The 23,321-nt window shown below is 59.6% G+C and overlaps 8 protein-coding genes across 8 annotated transcripts; 3 read left to right on the top strand and 5 right to left on the bottom strand.

Annotated features, from left to right (window-relative positions):
* Nucleotides 1-37: 37 nt before the first annotated feature.
* Nucleotides 38-2,857, bottom strand: COLE_03121 (uncharacterized protein; the record flags this gene model as incomplete). The annotated part of the gene is made up of 4 exons (XM_065626268.1): nucleotides 38-561; nucleotides 594-2,464; nucleotides 2,497-2,630; nucleotides 2,738-2,857. 4 exons carry the CDS (start codon nucleotides 2,855-2,857, stop codon nucleotides 38-40), a joined length of 2,649 nt encoding a protein of 882 aa, XP_065482537.1.
* Nucleotides 2,858-3,534: 677 nt separating this feature from the next.
* Nucleotides 3,535-5,328, bottom strand: COLE_03120 (uncharacterized protein; the record flags this gene model as incomplete). Its single annotated transcript, XM_018425970.2, has 4 exons — nucleotides 3,535-3,945; nucleotides 3,981-4,629; nucleotides 4,800-5,169; nucleotides 5,205-5,328. The coding sequence occupies 4 exons, from the start codon at nucleotides 5,326-5,328 to the stop codon at nucleotides 3,535-3,537; spliced, it is 1,554 nt and encodes a 517-aa protein (XP_018280113.1).
* A 2,029-nt stretch (nucleotides 5,329-7,357) lies between these two features.
* COLE_03119 (uncharacterized protein) lies at nucleotides 7,358-8,282 on the top strand (the record flags this gene model as incomplete). Its single annotated transcript, XM_018422703.2, has 3 exons — nucleotides 7,358-7,699; nucleotides 7,746-7,929; nucleotides 7,969-8,282. The coding sequence occupies 3 exons, from the start codon at nucleotides 7,358-7,360 to the stop codon at nucleotides 8,280-8,282; spliced, it is 840 nt and encodes a 279-aa protein (XP_018280114.1).
* A 647-nt stretch (nucleotides 8,283-8,929) lies between these two features.
* On the top strand, nucleotides 8,930-9,822 carry COLE_03118 (uncharacterized protein; the record flags this gene model as incomplete). Its single annotated transcript, XM_018422704.2, has 2 exons — nucleotides 8,930-9,023; nucleotides 9,071-9,822. 2 exons carry the CDS (start codon nucleotides 8,930-8,932, stop codon nucleotides 9,820-9,822), a joined length of 846 nt encoding a protein of 281 aa, XP_018280115.1.
* A 193-nt stretch (nucleotides 9,823-10,015) lies between these two features.
* On the bottom strand, nucleotides 10,016-10,399 carry COLE_03117 (uncharacterized protein; the record flags this gene model as incomplete). The annotated part of the gene is made up of 3 exons (XM_018422705.2): nucleotides 10,016-10,108; nucleotides 10,149-10,313; nucleotides 10,346-10,399. 3 exons carry the CDS (start codon nucleotides 10,397-10,399, stop codon nucleotides 10,016-10,018), a joined length of 312 nt encoding a protein of 103 aa, XP_018280116.1.
* Nucleotides 10,400-10,927: 528 nt separating this feature from the next.
* Nucleotides 10,928-12,284, bottom strand: COLE_03116 (uncharacterized protein; the record flags this gene model as incomplete). The annotated part of the gene is made up of 2 exons (XM_065626267.1): nucleotides 10,928-11,707; nucleotides 12,138-12,284. 2 exons carry the CDS (start codon nucleotides 12,282-12,284, stop codon nucleotides 10,928-10,930), a joined length of 927 nt encoding a protein of 308 aa, XP_065482536.1.
* Nucleotides 12,285-13,632: 1,348 nt separating this feature from the next.
* COLE_03115 (uncharacterized protein) lies at nucleotides 13,633-14,226 on the bottom strand (the record flags this gene model as incomplete). Its single annotated transcript, XM_018420066.2, has 1 exon — nucleotides 13,633-14,226. The coding sequence occupies one exon, from the start codon at nucleotides 14,224-14,226 to the stop codon at nucleotides 13,633-13,635; it is 594 nt and encodes a 197-aa protein (XP_018280118.2).
* A 6,865-nt stretch (nucleotides 14,227-21,091) lies between these two features.
* COLE_03114 (uncharacterized protein) lies at nucleotides 21,092-23,030 on the top strand (the record flags this gene model as incomplete). The annotated part of the gene is made up of 3 exons (XM_018422707.2): nucleotides 21,092-21,290; nucleotides 21,439-21,532; nucleotides 21,578-23,030. 3 exons carry the CDS (start codon nucleotides 21,092-21,094, stop codon nucleotides 23,028-23,030), a joined length of 1,746 nt encoding a protein of 581 aa, XP_018280120.1.
* Between the last annotated feature and the right edge of the window lie 291 nt (nucleotides 23,031-23,321).

The raw sequence follows: 23,321 nt of genomic DNA, 5'->3' as shown, positions 1-23,321 counted from the left end.
TCTGCGGTCCGCTCCCTACCAGCACGCTCGCATGCATCTACCACCAGAGATCGCCCGTTTCCTGCGGCACCTGCCCGCCCGCGAGGCGAGTGTCGACGTCGGCGGGGAGGAAGAACTGCTCGAGGCCGAGAAACGCGGTCGGGTCCCCCGCGGCCTGGATGCCGCCGAGGCTGTGCCCGTCGAGGAAGAGGGGGAGATGTTCTCCCTCGCCAATCTGGAGACCCGAGCGCTCGAGGTTCTCACGCGCGAAGAGGAGGTCGAACTCACTCAATTCCTGCGCCGATTGCGGCGACTCGTCGAGCAGCTGTGTGGTCGCGTTCAGTAGGAGGTTGTTGCTGGGCGATACGGCGAGGAAGGGGGTGTTGACTAGCGCGGTCGGGGAGAAGGGGGACTCGCCGGCCGGAGTCGCGCCGGCCGCGGCTGCACCCGTTGAGTTTGTGAGCGGTAGCGGGGCGGGGATGCGCGTTGGCGAAGTACGTTGCGACGCGGCGGGGATGACCTTCGCCCGGCGCGCGCGGCGCAGAATCAGCCGCAGTGAGCGCGCATATCGGCCAGCCGGTACTGATGTCAGTCTTGGTTATGAGGTCACCCACTCTCTGCCAATATCCCGGCGAGCTCCTCGACGTCCTTGGCCGTCTTCTTGAGGTTCAGCTCCTGTGGGAACAGTCTTGCTATCCTGATGAGGAAGCTCGCCGCGAATGCAGCGCACACATGCGTGTAGTGCACAGCGTAGCGCAGTCCGTTGCGGTAGTTCTGGCCTTTGAGGCAGACCTCGAGCACCGTCTGGGCGTTCCGCATCGCCCGTATGGCCAGCGCGCGCTTCTCTTCAGGCATGCTCACGACATCGCTAGGCTCGCGGATGCCCCGTAACAGCTGCGAGTTGACGAACAGCTCAGCATACTGTCGCTGGATCACGAGGCTTTCGCGGTAAAAGTCGCCGCGCGCCTTGCCGAACCTGTCGGACAGCACGCGGTCCCAGTAGCGCTCCCACGAGTCGAACTCATGGTTGGCTTGCTTCAGGCGAGTGAGTGTGCTCGGTTCGATCGGGAGGTCCGGGCTAGCAGTGAGCTCAATGTGCAGTGGTGCACGGAGGGCGGTAAGCTCGACAGTTGAGACGAGTCGTGCGTCGCTTGTGATGCTTAAGGGATGCTCGAGCAGACGTCGGCACTGGTGAATGCTCTCGTCCTCGCGCAGAATTGCCGGCCGGCCCATCCCATAAGCCATCTGGTGCTCCATAAGATAGAGACAGAACCAGACGCGCGAGTGCACAACTAGGGGGCGCTCCTCCTCGAGTTCTTCGGGCGTCTTGCCTTTGCCCATACCCGAGCGCAAGAGCTTGATGAAGCTCTTGTTGATGCCGATGTCGAGTGCCATGCGTACTGCGTGTCCGCCCGGCAACCAGCCGTTGTCGCTGAACGCCGCAAGAATGCTCATCGCTTGCACGGCCTCGACACGCGCGACGGGGTTGAACATTGTTCCCTGTGCGATCTTCTGCACGTGCTCGCGGCACAAGCGCTGCACGTCGCTGACGGGCCCGCCGCCGTCGCGCACGCGAGCCCCGACCATGACGATTGTCGTGATGCTGAACGGTGACCGGATCTTGAGGCTGTCCCAGGTATCGAACGATGGGTCGTAGCATGGGATGAAGTTGGAGCTGCCCGAGTAGTAGATGCTCATGAGCTCACGCCCTTCCTCTTCTGTGACGATGCCGAGCTCGACGGCATCGGGGTATGCGTGCACGTGCGTCTTCTTGACGCGCGACTTGGGCTTTGCGGCCGCAAGCGTCTGCGGTAGCCCTTGGGCCTCGACGACGGCGGGTCCATCAGATGAGAAGCTGACGCGCGACTTCTTCTGCACTCCGCCGCGCTCCTCGTCAGCATCGCGCTTGCCAGCGGATGAAGACCCAGGGTCGCCACGCGCCTTCTCCTCGCGCGCACGCTCCACCGCTGCCTCCACCAACCCGGCCATGTTGCTCATAGCGCCGAGGGGTGCGACAATGTCGTCTGGGCCGAGCATGTCGTCTCGGTCCTCGGATCCTGCGCGCGATGGTGGCAACGACATGTGCCGGCGCGACGCTTCCGAGTCGGCGCCTGGTGTTGAGAAAGCCTGCCATGGCTTGCGCTCTTGCCTGTGTATTGGTTGTGGGTACGGCGACCCCGCCGAGACGTAGGGGTTGATCGTGCCCTGGCTGCCTCTTCCCAGCAGTGCTTGCAGATTATTGGGAGGAGTCACACCGACAGCCTGGGGCGAGTGTCGTGGCTGCGACGCCAGTCCCGGAAGCTGGTGCAGAGTGCGCGGCGACGCGCCCTGTATGGCAGACATTGGGGCGTACCCTTGCCCATAGTCTGGAGTGTGGCCCGAGCCGTTCGAGGCGCCGCTCGACATGCCTGCGCGCAGCGTCTGCACCAGATCGGAAAGGGTGTTCTGGATACCGGCAACTTGGGTCTCGAGCGACCGGATGCGACTGCCGTCAGCTCGTGAAGTACTCGTACGCACTCTTCCCCGACATTCTCATTCCCACTCCGGCCAGGCTTCTCCATGATGCACTCGAGTCCGCCGTTGCGGCACCGCTTGCACGGTGGATCCTCGGCGCCGACGCAGCGCATCTTCATCCGGCGGCAGTTGTTCTGCTGTCAGCGGCGCTGTGGGGTGCAAGCACTCACGCATGCTCCTATTGTGTAGATCCAAGGCCACAGGAGGGAAGGTGTCAGTACATACACGCAAACGACGAAGGAAACATACGGTTGACACGATTGATGACACCCCGGCGCTCCGACTTCTTCTCCTCTTTGCCAGGGGAGGGGTAGGTGCTGTCGGTGTCGCCCTCGTCAAAGGCTCGCGGAGGGTAGCCCTGCATGCTGGTGGGAGGTGGCAAGGGAGGGGCGGCGAGGAAGAGGAGGAGGAAGGGGAGAGACCCAGTGCGGAAGCCAATGTCGGATCAAAAGGCGCGATGGATGATGTCGATATTCGGACTGGAGTTGGATGCGCTCACGCGATCGGAAGAGAAGTGGGCGATCGACGGAGTTGGGAAGGTGGAGTGGGTGACGATTCTGGCCGTACGGTTCCCCACAGTGTGCCGTGTGGGGTTAGGGGCTGAGCCGGGTAGAGAGCGGACTGCGAGGCCGGTCAGAGGGCGGGGGGGAGAGTGAGCGAGCGAGACGGCGGAGAGGGGCGCGTGGAGAACGAGAGGAGGGACGGTGCTGGGCACCGAGTTGCGAGTGGCTGATGGCTGATGGCGGATGACAGATGACGGAGGAAGTGGGGAAACCTCAGCGGGTGCGGCAATGGCAGCAGGAGGCACCGGTCCGACTTCCGAATGCGGGTATGTTTGAGCCCGCCTTGAGCTGTGACCATTCAGACATCCTATTCTCCAGATGAGTCCTGGTAATACTCGAATAGCATTCAAAAACACCAACTACAGTAGGAAGCTAGGGTTAGGAATCATACTAAAACTGAGCGGGACTGTATTACTTGTACTTCTTCTCCTTACTTGTACGCAGTACAAACCACGATACTGCGTCACACACAAAGCGCTCAGACGGCACGGGCCTCAGTGTAATCTTTGGTCTCGAGGTGGGTCGCCGAGCCGTCCTTGGAGTCGTCGGCGGCGACGCCTTCGCGCTGTGCGGAGAGGATGGCCTTCTCGCCGTCGAAGACGGTCGCGACCTCCTCGAGCAGAAGGCCCTTGGTCTCGGGGTAGAAGAAGTAGATGCACATAATCGTGAGGGCCTGCAGGACGATGTAGATCGAGTAGTACTTCCAGCGCATGGCGGCGAGGGCGATGGGATTGACGTACTGGTTGAAGAAGAGGGCGCAGGTGACGCAGAACGACATGATGGCCATGCCGCGCGTGCGCAGCGAGTAGGGCAGGATCTCTAGCGGGTACGCGAGGGTCAGACCAGTGAATGCAATGTCGTAGAAGCCAAAGTAGATGAAGACAAAGGCCTGGCGTTAATCGTGCTCACGCGCGAGGGGCTTACCATCACAGCGGGACCGGCGTTTGTGAGGCCATGCTCGGCGTACGCCGCCGAGCAGCCCATGATAATGGCGAACGAGAAGAACATGCCGATAGCCGACGTAAGCCAGAGCTTCCTGCGGCCGAGCCACTCGACACATAGCGAGCCGCCGATAGCGAGGAACCAGTTCCAGATCTGAAGACCACCGTTGAAGCCCTGCTGCTTGGCGGGGGACGTCATGCCGACGCTCTCAAGAATCGCCACGAGGTAGTACGAGATGATGCCGTTGCCGACCCACTGAGAGGAGAAGCCAACCATGATCAAGATAGCAAGACGGTGGCGGTTGCCGGCCGTCTTGAAGAATGTAGCGTACGAGACGCCCTCGGTTGCGGTGCGCTCGGTCTCGAGAGCCTCCTTGATTTCCTGGAGCTCAAAGAGGACTAGCTCATCCTGCTTGTCTCCGTTGGCATGGTACCTGGCCAGCACCTGGTGTGCTTCCTCGACGCGGCCCTTGGACACCAGGAAACGAGGTGACTCGGGGATGAAAGGCATCGACGCGAGCTGCACGAGGGGAGGGAGGATTTGAATGAGGCATGGCAGACGCCACGACCAGGAGCTGTTCCAGTAGCCAGCACCAAAGGCCGTCCAGGCCGCGATGATAGAACCAAAGTACCTGAGGTCAGCATCGTTTGGTGAGTGGGTGTGAAGATCCAGAATGCGGGACGGACCCAGGGTACCGGATCCGGCCAGGGTTGAGCAGATCGCGAAACACGTGCCCGACTAGCGGCAAAGAATGGAAGCTGGCGATCTGGCAGTCTGGCGACCTCACCAAGCTACACTCACCAGCATGTCTGAATAAGAGCGGCAACCTGAGCGCGATTACGAGGATGCGCGATCTCAGCGGTGTACGCCGAGCCCGAAATGGAGCAGAAAGTGCCTCCCATGCCGACGATGAAGCGGCCAGCAAACATTTTCCAACCACCAGTGGTAAGAGCCTGGACGATACCACCAATAACGATGATGAGGCAGCCAATGCTAAGGGCCACGCGACGACCGAATCGGTCGGCTAGGAAGGAAGCGGGAAGCAGAGCTGGCAGGCCACCGAGGGTGTATCCCGCAACGATGAGGCCGAGCTTGCTGGGGTCGGGGTTGTCGATGGCGGACACAAAGAACTTGTTGGCGAGCAGGCCGTTCATGAGCGAGCCGTCGTAGCCTGGGAGTCAGCTCTGACAGAGAAAGACAAGGTACCCAAGGAAATGGAGCAGCCAAAGCCGATGGCGGTGGGGAAGGCGAGTGCCCGCAGACCGGGGTCGCGGTACCACATTGGCGCGGCATTGTTGGGCAGCGACAGCGGGTTGATAACGTCGCGCATGATGAGGGTGTCAAGAACCTAGTTCTCTGTGAGGGTAGGTAGATGGGAAACCTACGGGATGGTGGTGGCGCTGGATACGCATCGAGTGCTGGTTTATGTACCTGCGACCCGGGAGGCGTGGTTATGGTCCTTGTCTCAGATGAATGCAGCTCACAGCCGAGGATGTCTCCATTCAGACTCATCCATCATCAACATGCTTGACGCGCTGCTTTCACCCTCCGTCCTTCTCATGGCAGTCAGCTGATGGAGTTGATCCGAATTTGTTATGCATTCTGCGCTAATGCTGGTGTTCGATGGCTCGTTGGGGGACAAATTCGTGGTGTTCGGGACGTGGATGAGAGGTGCGGGGATATTGCTCGGGGAAGTGTTGTGCGCTCGTTGTGAATGCGCGGGGGTGGGTTGGGGGGGGGGGGGGGGGGGGGGGGAGGCGCGTTGGCCTATTCTCTCCCAAGGAACGCGGAATGCGACCGTTCATGTAGCTCGAATGCTTGGCTCGAGCTCGATGCAGCAAGTCGTTGGCCTTCACATGCTTCACAGCGCTGCTGGTTGCGCTCTAGCCCATTGAAGCTTTTCCGAGGTTTCCCCATGGCCGGACCGGGGCCACATTCCTTGCTGTTGGGTTACATGCTCGATCACGAGGTTTCCGAGGAATCTCCGAGCACACGACTGCGCGGGAAATGTTTGCTGAGGCCAGCAGCAGCAACAGTTATAGGTCTTGGGAAAGCGTCTTGGTGATATAGGTGGGCTTGTTCAGATGAAGAGTGGTTGACCCGAAATCCGACCTTCCGCGCGCCGAGCTCGGTCAGCGGGAAGCGGTCGTGGGGGTGGTGGACGCTATTGGTCGTCGAGGTCTGGTGTTATCTCGGGGCCGCGGATGTGAGTCACGAAAGAGGCGGGGATGACAGAGGCCCCAAGTTGGCTTTCATGAGCTCACGAGCTCCCGAATATTGCAGATGGGAGATGGTCGTGGCGAGAGGGAGAAGGGGTGTGAGAAGTGCACATGGTCACTCCGCTTGATACGTTCCACGGATCGTGTACGGCCGCCCACATCCGCGCTTGAGAGTCGCACTTCTTACTGCACTTGTGATAGCAGTGAAGCATGAGAGCGCGGAGCAAGGATGAGCTATGTGATGAATGGGGCGAGTGCGGAAGGAGTTGAGGTGATGACAGACCTAGGCACAGCCATGGACGCATGGACCTTTGTGCGTCAGGAGCGATGCACGTGGTGTCCGACTGGACATGGGGGACCATGCCGATACGCCGGGGATGCCATGGATGCCGGAGATGGAAGCAATCGCATCCGAGAAGGGGTGATGGAACGACCGGAACGAGGATGAGGTCGTCGGAACTGGGTCACGGAGTGACAGACCACTTGCCAAGAGTAGTAGTAGTAGTAGTAGTAGATTGTAGATTGCAATAATCCGGGCACGCGTCGTACCTAACTCATGGCTTAATCAATGCATTATTTACCATCTGGCCATCTGTCCTGGATATACTGGATCTCAATCTCAATATCCTTTGGCAAGTGCAACATTCGCTGATGGAGGAGAACGCGGAGGGCACCGAGAACATATGTACATGAACACGCCTTGAGCTTGCTGTGCTGCAGTTGCCAAGGCCTCCCGTTAGGCCGTTAGACGCCTCTTGACCCCGCGACGACGCCCATGCACACGCCACGGACGGCTACTCCTGGCCTCGTGCGATGCATTGGATGGCCCCCGTAGACCCGCAGACCCATGAAACCTGATCTTCATCTTTACCGCACGTATCGTAACTCTCGGCGTGGCGCTATCCCGCTCTAATCAATCTACTATTCATCCCTCCCCGCATCCTAATCACGTCTAATTCCACCCTTGCAGGGGATGCTGGCCCTCGCGCCCCTCATCATCACCTATCATCTCCTCCGTCTCCCTCTCTCTACTCCCTCTTAGCCTTCTGTCTCACTCCTCATCACTTCCTCCATGCCGACATTCACTCACTCCTCCCCACCACTCCATCTCTCTTCCCCCTCTCCGCCCTCACCACAACCATGGCAACACTCACCATGCAGAGCTCAGCCATAGACCTCTCCGACACACCTGCTCTCCTCTCCGACAACTCTGACTTTGACCCAGCGGCAACCATCCGTCGCTCAGACTCACTCTACACTCCTCGTCGCGTTGGCCCACCTACCGAAGCCTGGGATACCCACCCAGACTGGCGCGGATACTACGAGTTCTGCACAACCTCACTTCCCGTCCAGACACTCACCCGCTTCACAACCAGCGCCGTCGCCTATGTTTCAAGCACGTCGATCCCTCGTCACCAGCGCCCCGGCTGGCGCGTCTTCTTCACCGAATTCTATTGGACTGACGAGCGCGGTCTCCCACAAGTGCGTGATGGTGCCCGGCGCAACCTAGGGCATACGCTAACGCCAGGTCATGCATCGCGAAGACCTGGTGGCCGCGTTTGAGAAGCTCGTCCGTGCTTGGGAGCTGCCGCCCGGCGCATACGATGATCTGTGGGCGTTGTGTGCGCCGCACTGGGGCACACGCGAGCACAAGGGTGACGAGTTGATTGCGCGCCTCACGAAGCTGCAGAAGGAACGCGGGGCATTAGCTAGTGAGTCGCCACCTCGACTCTCGACGTCACTCACACCAGCATGTTTCAGTGAACAGCTCGAACTTCTCCGCCAAATGGAGCTGTCAGGATACACCCCCGCGCGTTTCCATGCATCTGACATCGCCTATCCCATATCCTACTCGACTCTCGGCGCGGTGTCCGCGGCTTCTGGGCGACCCGAGTACACGATCCCCTCGGCGCCTGAAGCAGAGTTCGTCGATGGCACAGTGTCAGACTGGGTGCTGCACGTCGCGCGCTTCGTGCTCCTGCACGACCCACCACCAGATAGCGCCATTGCCGAGCTCGAGGCTGAGGCGCGCAATCTCGCCGCAGAGCTGTCCAGTCATGGGTGACGCCTCTGATCTTGGGGAGGCGAGTAGCGAGGAGGTAGGTGCCCCCCTACGGCTGAGGTGATGGGCACGTAGAGGGTAGGTCGAGGAGCGAGGAAGGTGGCTGGTGGACAGTTGACTCAACCCATGTATACATATTCTCTCATCTTCCCTCTCACTTGACTCTTCTTCGTCTCTCATCTCCTCTACTCATCGCACTGACTCATCGTCGCTCCTCCCATTCGCCACACCCTCAATCTCACTCAGGCCAGTCAAGATCAAGATGGCGATGACGGCTTACGACCTTTCCATTGCCTATCGATACTTTTTGACCGTATCCGCCGTGAGTCGCTTCTGCCTGCAGGGGCATTTAACTGACGCTGCCGTGCGCTTGACCAGCTGACAACAGGGGGACATGAGAACTCTTGGAAGAGAGGACATTTCGGCTGCACTCGCTCATCGTATTCTCTCTCGGTAATCATATCAAAGTCAAGAGCTTACAGAGTTTGAGCGACTGCCCTCCGCCCCCCAACTCCACCTTCTTCGACATTGTCGCGTCCATTACGTTGGAGGAACATGCGTTCAGAGACGTCTTTCGCTGTCTCCGAAGCTTGGGGGCGCTGCGCGTTGTCGATGGGGCTCACGATCTCTCGTTTCCCGTTCTGCAAAAGATGCTTGCCCTAAAAGTGTCGTACGCAGAGCTTATGGAAACCGAGATCTGCGCGAGCGCCTCGACCAGCCTCGCCGGAAGGGACTTGACCTTTGGTAGGTGCACCAAACCGCTGGCGCTCCAAGTTGCGAGCTGACTCCAGACGTCCCTTGCGGTGCGGACCCCAACGTCCCACTGTTCCTGGAGGAAGGACAGGCCGGATTTCTCAATGCCATAGAGCAGCGAGCAGCCTCCTCTCGATCGGCCGCCGAATTTCAACCGCTCTTTACTCCATCTCAGTGGCCTCTCTCTCCCGCTGTTTCTCCGCCCCTCAGCCTTCCTCACTTGCCCCCTCCATTTCCGCCCATGACCCCGACGAGCCCAATGCCTGATGTTGCCTTTGCATCCTGTCCCAGAGCACAGATCGCGCTCGACAGCATGGGACCTCCAGCCATCCGCATCCCCGCACTTCCTCCTATGCCCTCCCCCGCGCCCCCTGGCTGCGCTACGCCTGACCCTTCTACGACGGATCGTTCTGCTGCTGCAGCATTCACCCTAGACGAAACCACGTCCCGGCAGAAAATCCGTCCCGCTACGCAGCACGAGCAAGCGTACTCTGGCCTTGCCCTCGTCGCGAAGGACAAGAGCACGCCCAGCGCCCTAGGTTATGTGAAGTCAGGCGCCAAGCCTTTGTCTGACAAAAGTGCCAAAAATGGAGAGGAGGGCGCCCATGGGAGTATCAAAAGTGAGGGGTGTTTCCTACCTCCGGATAAGCCTAAGGTGACAAAGGCCACCCTCAGCCGACGTTCGTCTGCGAAGCTGTTGCGCCCATCGACTGGAAGCCCGTTAAGCGCCACTCTCCTGACGAGCGAGCCCGCGCGTCGCAGCCTGCGCCTCAACCCGCCCCGCATATAGACCTCAACTCTTATACCGCCACCCGCATCGTGCCCTGTGCAGTCGTAAACCTGTCATCAACACATCCTTGTAGCCCAACGTAAGGTCTGTATCCTGGATGACTCTCGTTTCGCCTATTCTTCATCACTAACCGACTACTGAATCACGAACGGAACTCACCGCGGCAGCGCGGCACTTCAACTGCTGCACCAGTCTACTTCTTGCCGATCTGGGCCTGGACAAGGGCGGCCGCGGCGTACTCGACCATCTTCCGGTCGCGCCACTCCAGGCCCTTATTATCAAACTCCTGCGAGTCAGCAATCTCCCATTCTCTGACCCAATATCACCTGCTGCGTGTACTTATACGCCTGGTCGGTGCAGAACTCTATAGCCTTCTTGTCGTCGACCTTGCCTTTCGCGCACTGTATGTCCCAAGCGTGGGCGATATGGCATGCGACCGCGCCCGCAACCATCTCCTGCGTGACCGTGGCCTGCTGCGCCTCCGTCATGTCCTGGTGTGAGCTTGGCCGGAGGGGGGACCCACGTCGCCGAACTTCTCGAGCTGGTAGTATTGCGCCTTGAACTTGGGGGCGAGCATGGTACGGCGCGGCGGGGCGTACCAAAAGTCTGTGGCGTAGGTCGTTATTTTGGCTGTGGTGGAGGTGGTGGGGCGTAAGTTGAGGTGGTGAGGTGGTAAGAGGAGGTGGAGAAGTGGAGAGAAGTGGAGAGAGGTGAACCCAGCTGGTCGGAGGGGTTTATATTCCTCTCGACAAGCGGAGGAGGGCGAGTGTGTCTAGTGAAGAGGCATGTAAAGCGGTGAGATGGGTGCGTGGATGGTGTGCGTGAGGTGGGAGCGTGGGAGGTGCGGTGTGCCGAGGCTGCTGGTGAGAGCGGACGGCGGATTGGATGGGGCCCGCGGTAGCGGATGTCACTGCAGTGGGATAAAGGAGGGAGATACCGCTCGCTCGCCCACTGTCCACCTGGTGTTCTGTGCCGTCGGTGTGCACGCTGGGCATGGGGCCGCCAACAGCGCCACTCGCACAGCGCAGACACTGCTGCGTACGGTCCTTCGCCCCCCCGCCATTTCGACATCCACTATGCCAACAGATACATCTATTTCTACATACTACTGAGCGGCGACCAGCGCAGCGGCAGCAGCGAGCACGGCGCCTCCGGCGATGGCGGCGCGCTGCGCGCTCGAGTTGGCGGAGGCGACGGAGGCGACGGAGGCGGACGCGTTGGCGGCCGGGCGCACGACGGAGACGGAGGCCGCCGAGACGCTGGACGCCGAGACGTTGGACGCCGAGGGGCGGGAGGAGGCGGGGGTGCTTGAGGCATCGACGACCACGGTCGAGGTCGAGGGGCCGGCGGCGGCGCCAGCGGCGACGCCAGCGTTGGTGTTGGCATTGGTGTTGGCGCTGGAAGGCTGCGTGGTCTGAGCGGCTGCCTCGGGGGAGGAGGAGACAGCTGCGCTAGGCGGGCTGTTCTCAGAGCTGGGGCGGGGGCTCACAGAGTTCTGGTTTGGCGCGCCCTCGTTGCTCCCGCCCGAGTTCTGGTCCGCGGCCGGGGTCGAGGACTGCGTCGAGGTCGGGGCGGCGCTGCTGTCCGGTGGGGCAGGGCTAGAGTCGGAGGAGGGCTCGGGAGCGGACGACGTGGTACTGTGGGGGCGGCCGCCGCCGTGGTCGCCACCGCCGAGGCACGAGGTCTTGTCCGAGCTCCCGATCGCAATGTTCTGGACATAGTTGAAAGCCCCGGTCGAGTCGGTCACCTGGAAAATCAGGGTGCCGGAGCCAGCCTCCTGGTTCACGGTCCAGGTGGTGCTGCTGCCCGTCTGGCTGCCGAGGTCGGCAATCCAGTTGGTGCCGACGTAGTAGCCGCCGAGACCGATCTTGACATCGACCGCTCCCTGGGGTTAGTGATTGCGGTGGAGGGGGTGATGGATGTGCCTGGCGGGGAAAGCCGGCTAGGTGATCGGCAGGAAAAGCAGTCGCGGCCCCTCCGAGCGTTGGTCTGTCCACGCGCGGCACTCGGTCCTTGCGCTCGGCTCCATGCGTGTCACTTCGGGGATCATTTTGGAGCCACAGTGCTGCACCAATGGCATGCACGGCCGCCGGGCGAGTATGATGGCGGCCATAGCGCATAACCGTGCATTGGTTACCTCACGAGATGGTAAGGCATTCCTCCCCCACTCTGTCTCAAAGGTCTGCTTCGATGGAGATGAGGAGCGTGTGGTAAGAGGAGAAGAAGGGACTGAGAAGTGCGGGTGTTCGCCGACTGGCAAGTGAAGCAGCGAAGGACAGGCAGGAAAGAGCGGTGGCCAAGTCAAGAGAACGCACCGAGTTACCAGTCCAGGAGATCGTCGCTTGCTCGCACTGGACAACATTGTCAACCGACACGCGGATATCGTTCATCGGAGCGCCCGCGAAGATGTTGGCGCCCTGCGCGGCAACGCCTGAGGTGGCGAGGAGGGCAGCGAGGAGCATAGTTACGAGCTGGGAGAGGTGCTGATCTTGATGGAGGGAGACTGAGGGCGCAGACGATGGCGAGAGAAGCCGAAGATGCGCCGAGGAGAGAGCGACGGGGGCGGAGAACGAGACAAGCTTACGATAGATGAGGCGAGATGAGGCGAGATGAGAGATGAGAAGAGATGAGATCAAGATGAGGGGGGAGGAAATGAGGAAATGAGGGATGAGGAGAGCCAAGAAACGACGAATCCCAAAGTTACAAAGTGCCTATTAACGACGTCACAACTTTCCTCATCCGGTAATTTCCAGCCACCCAAAGCACTTTAGTGCCATCCGCCGCCCTGCATCCTTCCGTCCGGCCGACAGCGGCGTGCAAGATGGCTGGTTGGCTCGGCGCAGCTCACCATTCGCCTCGGCCCGCACCATTCATGCATCGCCGGTAGACCTGCTATGTTAGGCTCGATGAATGTCTCGGCAGCCTCGCACGTGGTGGGCCGTCCCGGCCAAGTCCGAGTCTGGGTGACTTTGCCCCCGTCAGCTCTCGTGCTTCTCGTAATAGCGTCGTAATTCCTGCAGTGATCTTGCAGCAAACATGCCTCCGAAGGAGATAGGCTTCAAGGCACCCCGTTACCACATACATGGGTACTTGTGGCACCATATGCTGTGGCACTCCATCCCAGCGTGTGGGCATGCGTGGTTATACTCTGTGCCTTGCCGGCAGAGACCAGCTAAGGCTTGGACATTGGCCGAGTTGAAGATAGTTGATAATTTGTACATACAATACATGAAGAGGTATGGACAAGTACATGAAGGAGCGAGTGCACCCTACATCAGGCCTGGCGGGAGAACGGGGCCTGGTTATGCGGGTGACTAGACGTCCTATGGTTGGTGGACCGGTACAGCTCAAAGCTACTCGGTGGCGAGGGGTACTCGAAGGCCTCAGCGTGGGAGCTGGGCGGTATGGGTATCGCCCCATTGTAGCTTTGCACACCATTGGAGTGGTGTGCGCTACCGCGAATGCCGTTCTGGTCCTGTTGCCCATAGGACTCGTTGTTGCCAGGTCGTGACATGCGATCCCAATGGTAGTCGCCCTGATTCGGCGTCGCCCAGAGCGAGGGGTTTACGGCCAGCCGCGACATCCCGGACTCATTGACTTGGCGAGAGTTGCGCTGCGCCGCAGGATGGGGTAGCCCATCAACGCCCACATACGAATTCAGGCGAGTCCCCGACCCAACAAAGCCAGCGGGGTGGCGCCAAGACACGGGATAGACTTGGCCGTTTTGGGAGGCCACGTCGAAAGCGCCGCTGCCGATTTGAGGAGCGAGCCCGGAAGTCTGGAAGTACGCCGCACCACCCTTTGCCGACCTCACCCCTTCCGGAGCAGCGCTGGTTGAAGGAATTGGGGATACAGCGTGCCCATTTGAGAGGTTTCCTGGTGTGGGTTGGGTTGAGTAGCGCGCGAAGGTATCGTTATAATCGTACCCTCTCGAAGTGTTGGAGACGGGGTTGGCCCAAGGGTACATGGCGGAAAGCTCTGCCACGCCGTTGACTTGGTCTGGCACTGACGATTCCATGTAAGTGTGTACCGCCTGCCGCTCCCGATCCATTGCGTCCAGGTCTTTGTTCCAATGCGCGGTGGGGGTAAACTTGATCCGGGTGGGGATGACTCGCTGATCGACTGTGACGATCTTTGAATAAGCTTCGTCTGGAGTTTGGATGGACAAAGACTCACATAGGAGCGGCAAAGTTTCTTCATCATTGCCATAAGGTTGATGGCCCGATAAACCTTGACTGACTTGTCGATATTGCGCGGCTTTGGGCTGTTGTATGACTGCAAGAGAACGTAGAACGGATCCCCCGGGTTTAGGCACTTGGGTTTCTTGTCCTCGAAACAACGCCGGATCCTATTCTTCTCTTCGGTGCACAAATGCGTGTCCAAAACGCACTCGGCAATGTTCATTAGGTCGACCGACGTAACCCAGCTGTCACTTTGCGCCTTGATGATCGAAATTGTACATGTGCCCTTCTCATTCGAACCTTCCCACTGTTTGGGGTCGATTGCCTGCCAGTCGACATGAACCACTGGAGCGCCGCCTTCCCCTCGAATGCGAGACGTCTTAAACCGGATTAGGCGGCGAACCCTCTCATGATCAAGGCTATCCCAGCTTGACAGATCGATTGTGCGCTTTAGCACCTCGGGGTCGCGAAAGCGTACATCGGCATCGTACCGCGCGATCAATGCTAGCTGAGCGTCGATCTCGTGTCGAGGAAGCCCGGCGCGGGGGTTCATCATCATCGTCACCTTGTCGAAACTGTCGACAGCCGGTTTCGCCTTGGTTTGCTTTGGCTTATTATACGGCTTGTCTTTGGATCAGCTTTCATGTTGTGCGGCGAATACTTACCATTGACCCGTAGAGGGGCACCTCGGGGATTGCCTGATCCCCGTGGCATTCTCGCTTGAAGAGCGCAAGGGAAGAATGGACCGTAAAGATGAAGTGAATGGTAAGCGAGAGCGAGTTCGACTCCTTTCTGGGAAAGGGGCAGCTGGGGGAGGACGGTAAGAAGGTGTAGGAGAACAAGGATACGGAGGAGATGGAGGAGTCGGTTAAGAGGGAGGACCGGGAGGCGAGGAGAGAGACGGGAAAGACGGAGGCGATGGAGGAAGGGTGGTCTGTAGTGATGTTCAGTACGACGACTAGTGATTACAGCACGACCTGACTCACTCGGTGGTAAAGGTATGAGAGTGCTGTGGAAAGAATGGGAGTTGATCTCGCGCAGGGGACCTGTGGCCTCGAGATGGAATGCCAACAAGCAGGGGTGACTCGAGTCGAAGAAGATAGATAAGAAGTGGAAGAGGGAGAGAGATGGATGCGCTAGAAGGAACTGAGAGACAGCCAAGCACAGCTGTAGCTGGGTACGGAAGGGAGGAATGCGGACGAGGTGCGATGATTTTATATCTCACCGTGTTGAGAATGCGACATGTGTGATAGACACGGGGGATTTGGTCCAGACGGAGAATGTTGTGAGGAGAGCATCTAGTCAGCGCTTGCTCTGCAACTTGCAGGCAGAGCTCGGCAGCAGGGCTGGACCAGCCGCGAGCATGATTCCGACTTGCAAAAGGCAAGGCACATCAATTCAATAGCGTGGAATGTTGACCGGAAAGACATTTCCAGAAGACTAGGCGGCCGGGCGGCTAGGAGACTGGGAGGCTGCCTGCCTTGTCATGTCCTTGTGGTCAGATTGCGAGCTTTCCAGGGTCTCACAGCCCGTGCCCGCTGCTAGCGCCTTTGACACTTTGCTGACAACTGGCAGCATGGGGGTCTCACATGCTCGCACCCAATGCACCAATTGATTCACAGCCTACACCGTATTCTTTGCTGCTCCTTGAAGTTTATTCAACAATTTGTCTCGTAGCGGTCTTGCCCAGAATGTTGCCAACATGCGTACGTGCAACATGCAAACAATATCGGCGCAGGTAGTGATGGACGGTGGCGGAACCCTCGTTGCGCAGCCTGTGGTCTCTCCACCTGTGCCCCGTAGATCAGGGCTTGCAGCCACATGCCTCTGCGGGCGCACAACGACGTCAGCCATGCGGCTTGTAGGGAGGGGAGGCTGCTCAAGCCACCAGCCGCCAGACATTCCGCATTTCGTGCACGTTCAAAGAACAAGTCCGCCCAACTCGTCCAACGACTCCTCGTCTCTGGACGGCGTGAGTGACCGGACATTGAGCCATTTCCCGCAAAGTGTCCGTGGCCCCGTTGCTAGCGCGTGGCTTCTCCACTTGCACCCCCACTTTGACACATCCGCGAGATAACGCGCAGTGCTCGGTAGGATGTCATTGGTCTGATTCATCCCATGCTGTCCCGTTGCTCGGTATCCGGCATATCCGGTCCGGACCGTCTCCTTCGTGCAGACTTGACCGCGACAGCTTGACAGAATATGCAGTCCTTTCCTTCGATCTTCTGCCCTTCACAACACAGCACGCACATGAGGTGAGCCCTGTCCAGTTCCGGAATGTGGGAAACCGTCCCTCGGCGATGACATGCCGGCGGGAGAGCTGGAGATATGCTGAGTGTACCTGACTGGGCTGCATGGCCTGAAAGACAGTCCATCTCCCTTCCATGTCCCCCGTCGGGTTCGCCTAGACTGCCAATTCAGTCACTTTGGCCTGGCGCCTCTCGCCATATCGCCCATCCACGCCCACTAGAGTAGGGTGTCGTCAGCCGCCCTCCTCGGATCCTCGCGTCTCCTGAGCACACGCACGGCCACCGTGCATGCCATCGGTCTCGGCTTCGATCGCCGTGTGATCGTCCAATCCCCCGGATTGAGACATGGCCGCCGGATGTTCTAGAATGCGCATTCAGCAGATGCACTGGGATTGCATCCACTCCAAAATTAGTTTCGCTGTATTACTGTGCCATGTTATCATGGGCAGGGGATGCGGACGAGCAGCATGCAAGCTGTGCTCTTCGCAGCTTGTTGATTCGATGACATAGACGTGAGCCACCCGGCTTTTGGAAATGCACAGCACTGCCCCTATTCGCATGCAAAGGGGGGTGGCGAGGACTGTGTTTGCGCCGGATGCCCGGGCACTGCGCCTTTGGGCACCCGGCGGCGCGGCGGCCACGGCGGACTGCCCAGCGCGCAGTTGGGCCAAGCATACCGCAATTAGCCGCGGCAACGGCGGCGACCCCCGGGTTATGCCTTCGCTGAGCCCTCCGCTGCAGCCCTGCATATTCTCCCTCATGCGCTATCATGCGCCGTCCTGTCGTGCACCGGCACTACGATCGTGGTGGCGTATCATGTGGCTGCCAGGTACCCCCCCCACCCCACTCGATGCGCCGATCAACAACACCACCGAGTGCTCAGCTAAGCGGTCTTGGCATGGGAGTTGGGAATTGGCATGCTTGGCGCACTTGGCTAGGCACACATCCCCTTGAAAGGGGCTGGGCGCATGTGGAAATAGATTTCGCCGACTTTGCCATCGCTTCGAGTCGCGAGCGAGTGTGCACACGAGGTTGACTCGTCGGCAGCTTTCTTTCTCATCACGCGATCACGCGATCATGCGATACGTGGTGTGCGACTGGCACCGATCAGCAGATCAGCAATGGCCAATCCATCTCGAGTCACATGTTACAGAACACACATACATTCTGGAGTCGGAGGCCTCACAACACGGACTCCACCGCACGGATGATCCTCCCGATAGATTTAATCTACATGGTCACCGATGTCGTAGATAAATGCATGGGTGTAGGAATACAGACAGCTGTCTTTATGGGCACCCCTGAAGGTGAGTGGACTATGCATATCGCATTCACACCTGTGAGACATCTGTCTCGCAGAGGTCTCGCAGAGGAGCGGATTGCCGACTGATTGGTTCGGGCGCACGGGTCATTCCGGCCAGTTCACTGGAACAACCGAGGTTGGCTGACCAGTCTCTGGGGTTCCAAACGACAGTCGCGTCCAGACGGTCACACGCGCGATCAGACGATCGGACGACGACTGTTGCCGCACCACCGCGCAGTCGAACAAGGTTCGCATGGTGTCAAGCGGGATCTGAGCCGCTCACTTCGAAGTCTCTAGCTTTTCACAGATCTCCAGATTTTCAGGTATCACTTACCGCAAGAAGCTGTTCGTGTCGCGATCAGACCAACTGAAAGGGAGGACGCTCGATCGAAAGCAGAGGAATAAACTTTGGTCAAGAACCGCGGCACCACGCGTCCTCGACGTCAATGCTCGGGTTGACCAAGATATGGCACGGTTGCCACCCCCAAGTGTTCACTAAAATCTTTGTTGCAACTGCTACCCAGATGTACCACGTGTGCCTCATGGCGGTGCTGAATGTCTAGTGGGCCTCAGCACAACTCTCAAACCAGGGATTGGGGGCGCATTGAGTGGTGTTTCACACATGTTTGGCATCGCGGCTGATTTGTATTCAGTCAAATGATACGAGCTTCTCCACGCAATCCTCACATTCTCATGAACATGCAAAGTCCACGACAGGAAGCATGAATGTGGCGAAGTTGCCAGATAGTACAGGGCGCACCAACAACGCCACGTGGTCAGCGGGACGGAGGTGGCCACGAACATTGCGAGTTCAGCCGTTCTGCCGTGCTATCGAGCGTCCCGTTCAAAGGTGCGACTGACAGGTGATGAGCGAGTATGTACATTGTTGTACAAAAGTCATGCCATGGTTGATTGGAGCTCGTCAGAACAAGGAAGAACTGCCGCTCTCTAGACCCATGGGCCTCGAAACTCTTTCCCTTACACGATCACTCTCTGTGGATCTGGATGCACCATGACTGCAACACCCGGGACTACGCAGCGACTAGAGGTACGTCGGGCGCTGCAGGGTACTTGATAATCCTCAGCCGCACCGTCATTTTCTCCATTGTATTCCATCAATCGACTGAGAGCGAAAGGTGGATCGTGCCACCGATCAACAGACCCCACAGATCCCACAGAACAACCATTCATGTGCCTCGCGTCTGCCCTGCCCTGTAGAATCCATGCCGAGTTGTCTGTCAGCCGTCAACAAGTCCGGACGACGGACCTCAAATCGAGCGCAAAAGGACATCAGGGCTGGTTGGAAAAACCTCAGTGCCGTGATGAGTCCGTTTGTCCACTGCCCCTCATTCTCCAGCCTCCCCCGGATTCAGCCACTGGGGCGGGCGTGGGGCCTCATCCTTGCACAGCCCGCTGACTGAGTCTGCCCTCAGTACTTTCCTTGCATCCGCGCTGTCCCCAGCTTCTGGCCCCAATTCCATTGAGTCAGCCACCTAGGGTGGCAACTCAGCCATGTATTCCTCAATCGGGGACTCCGTCATCCTTGATCGAGCGACTTTCGTTGTAAGCAGACTCTTGCACCCGACCTAGCGCACAGGATTCATTCCCGCCGCTTCTCTAGTCGTTCCTGCCGATTGATTACGCGTCTGCACGCCCTTACTCAAGGCACTGTTTGTTGACAATAGTCTGCAGCTTACTATTCAGCACTTGTTGATTGGGTGCTGTGGAAAGCTGCATCTAGTGCGCCGCGTCGCCCCTAAGGCAACGCATGGTTGGTTGACATCAGGTTGCAACGTGAACTCTGTGCCATGTCGTCCCGCCCCGGTCGCTCTACCCGCTAGCCGGACATCATCTGATCGTTCTTGGTGTGACTGGACTCTAGCCCCGCCGACCTGTACTGTCCTACCAGGGGCCTGCAAACCTTTCAACCGAGTGCTGTCCGTCGTGTCGAATGCCGCAGGAGCGGAGAATCCGTTGCGGCTTTAGCCGGGCATTCCTGGTCGAGTTATTGTTCCTCGTCGACCCCACTTCCTGGCATCGCAACTGACGACCGCGAGCGACAATGCAAAACCAGAGCAGCCTCCCCACCTACTCGAATCAGTACGGTAAGCACGCTTCTCTCGAGGCCGCAGTGGTTAATGCCATACATGCTCGATACAATTACTCGTTGATCTTGGCGAGAATCTCGCTGTCCTTGAAGAGCTGGTACTCCTGCCTGTCAGCAGTTGTGCCAAAGCGCAGCGCAGCGCTCCAGAGGCCGGAGAAAGGCGTGAAGAGTGGAAGCGGCGGAATGACGCAACAAGCGCGCGGCCAACTTTGCTGGCACACTTCTTATCCCTCCTCTCCCACTTCACTGACACGCCTCCTCTCACTCCTTGACAACAAACTCACCTCCTCGCCGACCTTGATCGGCGAACCACCCCAGCTGGGGAGGAGAACGCGGTCACCCTCCTTGACCGAGCAAGGGATGACCTTGCCCTCGGGGCTGGCGGCGCCGGGGCCGACGGCGATGACGGTCGCCTCGGGGAGGGGCGACTGGGTCACGCTCGAGGGGAGGAAGATGCCGGTCGCGGTCTTCTGCTCGGGTTAGCGTTGTGACAGGAGGGAGAGGACGAAAAGGCGGAGACCGAGTGGAGGAGTGCAAGTGGGACGGAGAAGCGCGGCCGCGAGGAGACGCAAAGCAACATCAGAGACAACTGCACATAGAGGAAGGCAGCGACCAGGCGCCCTGCTGACTGCTTTCACTCTGCTCTGCGTTGACGTCTTCCGACCATGGTGGGAGAGGCAGGAGAGGCAGTCACCAGGGTATTCGCGCAGCTCACGCGCCAGTGGGTACGCAGCGCAAGCGAGGGAGAGACATGCACGTCGCTCCTCACTTCACCAGCATAACCAGCATTGCACCAGCGCTGGCGCGTCGCCGTGCCTCCCACTTTCCAGCAGCTTCTGCTGCTGCTTGGGTACAGCGGGACTGCAGCTTCATCCGCGCCGGAAAGTCGATGTGCGGCCCCTCCTGCTGCTAGTCACTGCGACCAACTTCTCCTGCGTGCACCACCGTCCCCACTCTCCCAGTGACCCCGTCTTCGTCTCCTTTCGCACAAACACGCACCGTCTCGGCCTTGAAGCGCTGGACGAGGACGCGGTCAAAGAGGGGCTGGAGCGAGCGGATCGACTTGAAGGTGGCCGACTGGAGTCAGTATCGAGGCTGTCAGTAAGCTGCCTACCATTTTGAAGATGGCAGAGACTGATGCGAAGTTGGAGAAGCGAGGAGCGAGTGAGGAGGAGGACTAGATGGACTTTTGATGAGTGACGGGTGGGTAGGTGGACGCCGTAGCCGAAGGGACAGGCCCGGACCTAGAGCGGAAAGATGGCGGCGATTTCGGCTCTTACAAATTCCAGAACGTTCCCCTTCCCACGGTGGTCGAACGGAACGGGTACTTTGCCGACCTGGCTCGTCTCTCTCTTACATCTTAAACGCTCCGCGCCTCCGTCTTGGACTCCTCCTCCTCACCTACCCGCAAAACACGCACACGTTCACAATGCTCGCCGCATCCCGTGCCGCGCTCCCCCGCCCCCACAAGCTCATGCAGAGCGCCTCGGTCGCCCAGCGCCGCTACATGGGCTCCAAGGACGTCGTCTTTGGCAACGAGGCTCGCCAGGGCATGCTCAAGGGTGTCGACACCCTCGCCAAGGCCGTCTCCGCCACCCTCGGTCCCAAGGGCCGTACCGTTATCATCGGTGAGTCCGAGAAAGTGGAAGCAGGAGCGGCGGAGGCGGTGGCAACGGAGACGGCATTGCGACCTTGATCCGGGGACTTTTTTCGGGCCCCAGAATATCTCGTTCCGCCGCGTTGGAAAAAGTCAGACAACAGTCGCTAACGATCCAGGCCAGAGCTTCGGTGGCCCCAAGATTACCAAGGACGGTGTCTCGGTCGCCAAGGCCATCACCCTCAAGGACCCCGTTGAGAACCTCGGTGCCCGGTGAGTCGCCAGCGCGTTGGCCGGAAGAGTCGAGCTGACGCCCAGTCTCGTCCAGGACGTTGCCTCCAAGACCAACGACACTGCCGGTGACGGCACTACCACCGCGACTGTTCTCGCGCGTGCCATCTACTCTGAGGGTGTGAAGAACGTTGCTGCAGGCTGCAACCCTATGGACCTCCGCCGCGGCGCCGTCAAGGCCGTCGAGAAGGTTCTCCAGGTTCTTGAGGCCAACAAGCGCGTCATCACCACCTCGGAGGAGATTGCCGCTGTTGCCACCATCTCGGCCAACGGCGACAAGCACGTCGGCTCGATCATTGCCCAGGCCATGGAGAAGGTCGGCAAGGAGGGTGTTATCACCGTCAAGGAGGGCCGCACCATCTCTGACGAGATCGAGATCACCGAGGGCATGCGCTTCGACCGTGGCTTCATCTCGCCTTACATGATCACCGACGCCAAGAACCAGCGCGCTGAGCTCGAGAACCCCCTCATTCTCCTCTCGGAGAAGAAGATCTCGGCTCTCCAGGACATTCTCCCCTCGCTCGAGATTGCTGCCCAGCAGCGCCGTCCCCTCCTCGTCATTGCTGAGGACGTTGACGGTGAGGCCCTTGCCGCCATCATCCTCAACAAGCTCCGTGGCCAGCTCCAGATCTGCGCCGTCAAGGCCCCCGGCTTCGGCGACAACCGCAAGTCGATCCTTGGCGACATTGCCATTCTTACCGGCGGTACTGTCTTCACCGACGAGCTCGACGTCAAGCTCGACAAGGCCACTCCCGACATGTTCGGCCAGACTGGCTCGGTGACTGTCACCAAGGACGACACCATCATCCTGAACGGCAACGGCGACAAGCAGACGATCGCTGCGCGCTGCGAGCAGATCCGCGGCGTCATTGCCGACTCGACTACTTCGGACTACGACCGCACCAAGCTCCAGGAGCGCCTGGCCAAGCTTGGCGGCGGTGTTGCCGTCATCAAGGTCGGCGGGCACTCTGAGGTCGAGGTCGGCGAGAAGAAGGACCGCTACGACGACGCGCTGAACGCGACGCGTGCGGCCGTCGAGGAGGGCATCGTGCCTGGCGGTGGCACGGCGCTCCTCAAGGCGTCGGCGCAGCTCGAGGACCTCGACGTCGACAACTTTGACCAGAAGCTCGGCGTGAGCATCATCCGCAACGCGATCCGCCGCCCCGTGCGCACCATCGTCGACAACGCCGGCGAGGAGGGCACGGTCGTCGTCGGCCGCCTCCTCTCGGACGAGTTCATCGCCGCCGACAAGTTCAACTGGGGCTACGACGCCGCGACCTCGCAGTACCGCGACATGATCGCCGCCGGCATCCTCGACCCGCTCAAGGTCGTGCGCACCGCGCTCTCGGACGCCTCGGGCGTCGCCTCGCTCCTCACCACTTCGGAGGCGTGCGTCGTCGACGCCGAGGAGAAGCAGCCCATGCCCGGCATGGGCGGCATGGGAGGCATGGGCGGCATGGGCATGCCCGGCATGATGTAAGCGCGCTGTGCATCTGGGACGTTATTCATGTACTCTTGCATAAAAATAGGACCTCGACTGCGGGGGTGAAAAGCTTGTACGCATTACGATGAAGCTCTGCTCTAGACGTGGTGTGGGTTGGTTTACAAAGACTGTTGCGCTGGAGTGACCAACTTGCTCTGGAGATATTACAGTACCATCGCGCCAGCTCGCAGGTGCCCAAGCACGCCGAAAGGCCTGCGGCCGCTCACCAGCTCACCGCGCTAGCACCCATGCCGGTGCCGCGGCCGCATCTCGTCCGTCGCCCGTCTC

The sequence above is a fragment of the Cutaneotrichosporon oleaginosum genome (assembly GCF_008065305.1).
Source record: "Cutaneotrichosporon oleaginosum strain ATCC 20508 chromosome Unknown ATCC20508_contig02, whole genome shotgun sequence".
NCBI lineage: Eukaryota > Fungi > Basidiomycota > Tremellomycetes > Trichosporonales > Trichosporonaceae > Cutaneotrichosporon > Cutaneotrichosporon oleaginosum.
This window is presented reverse-complemented; position numbering and strand designations above follow the sequence as displayed.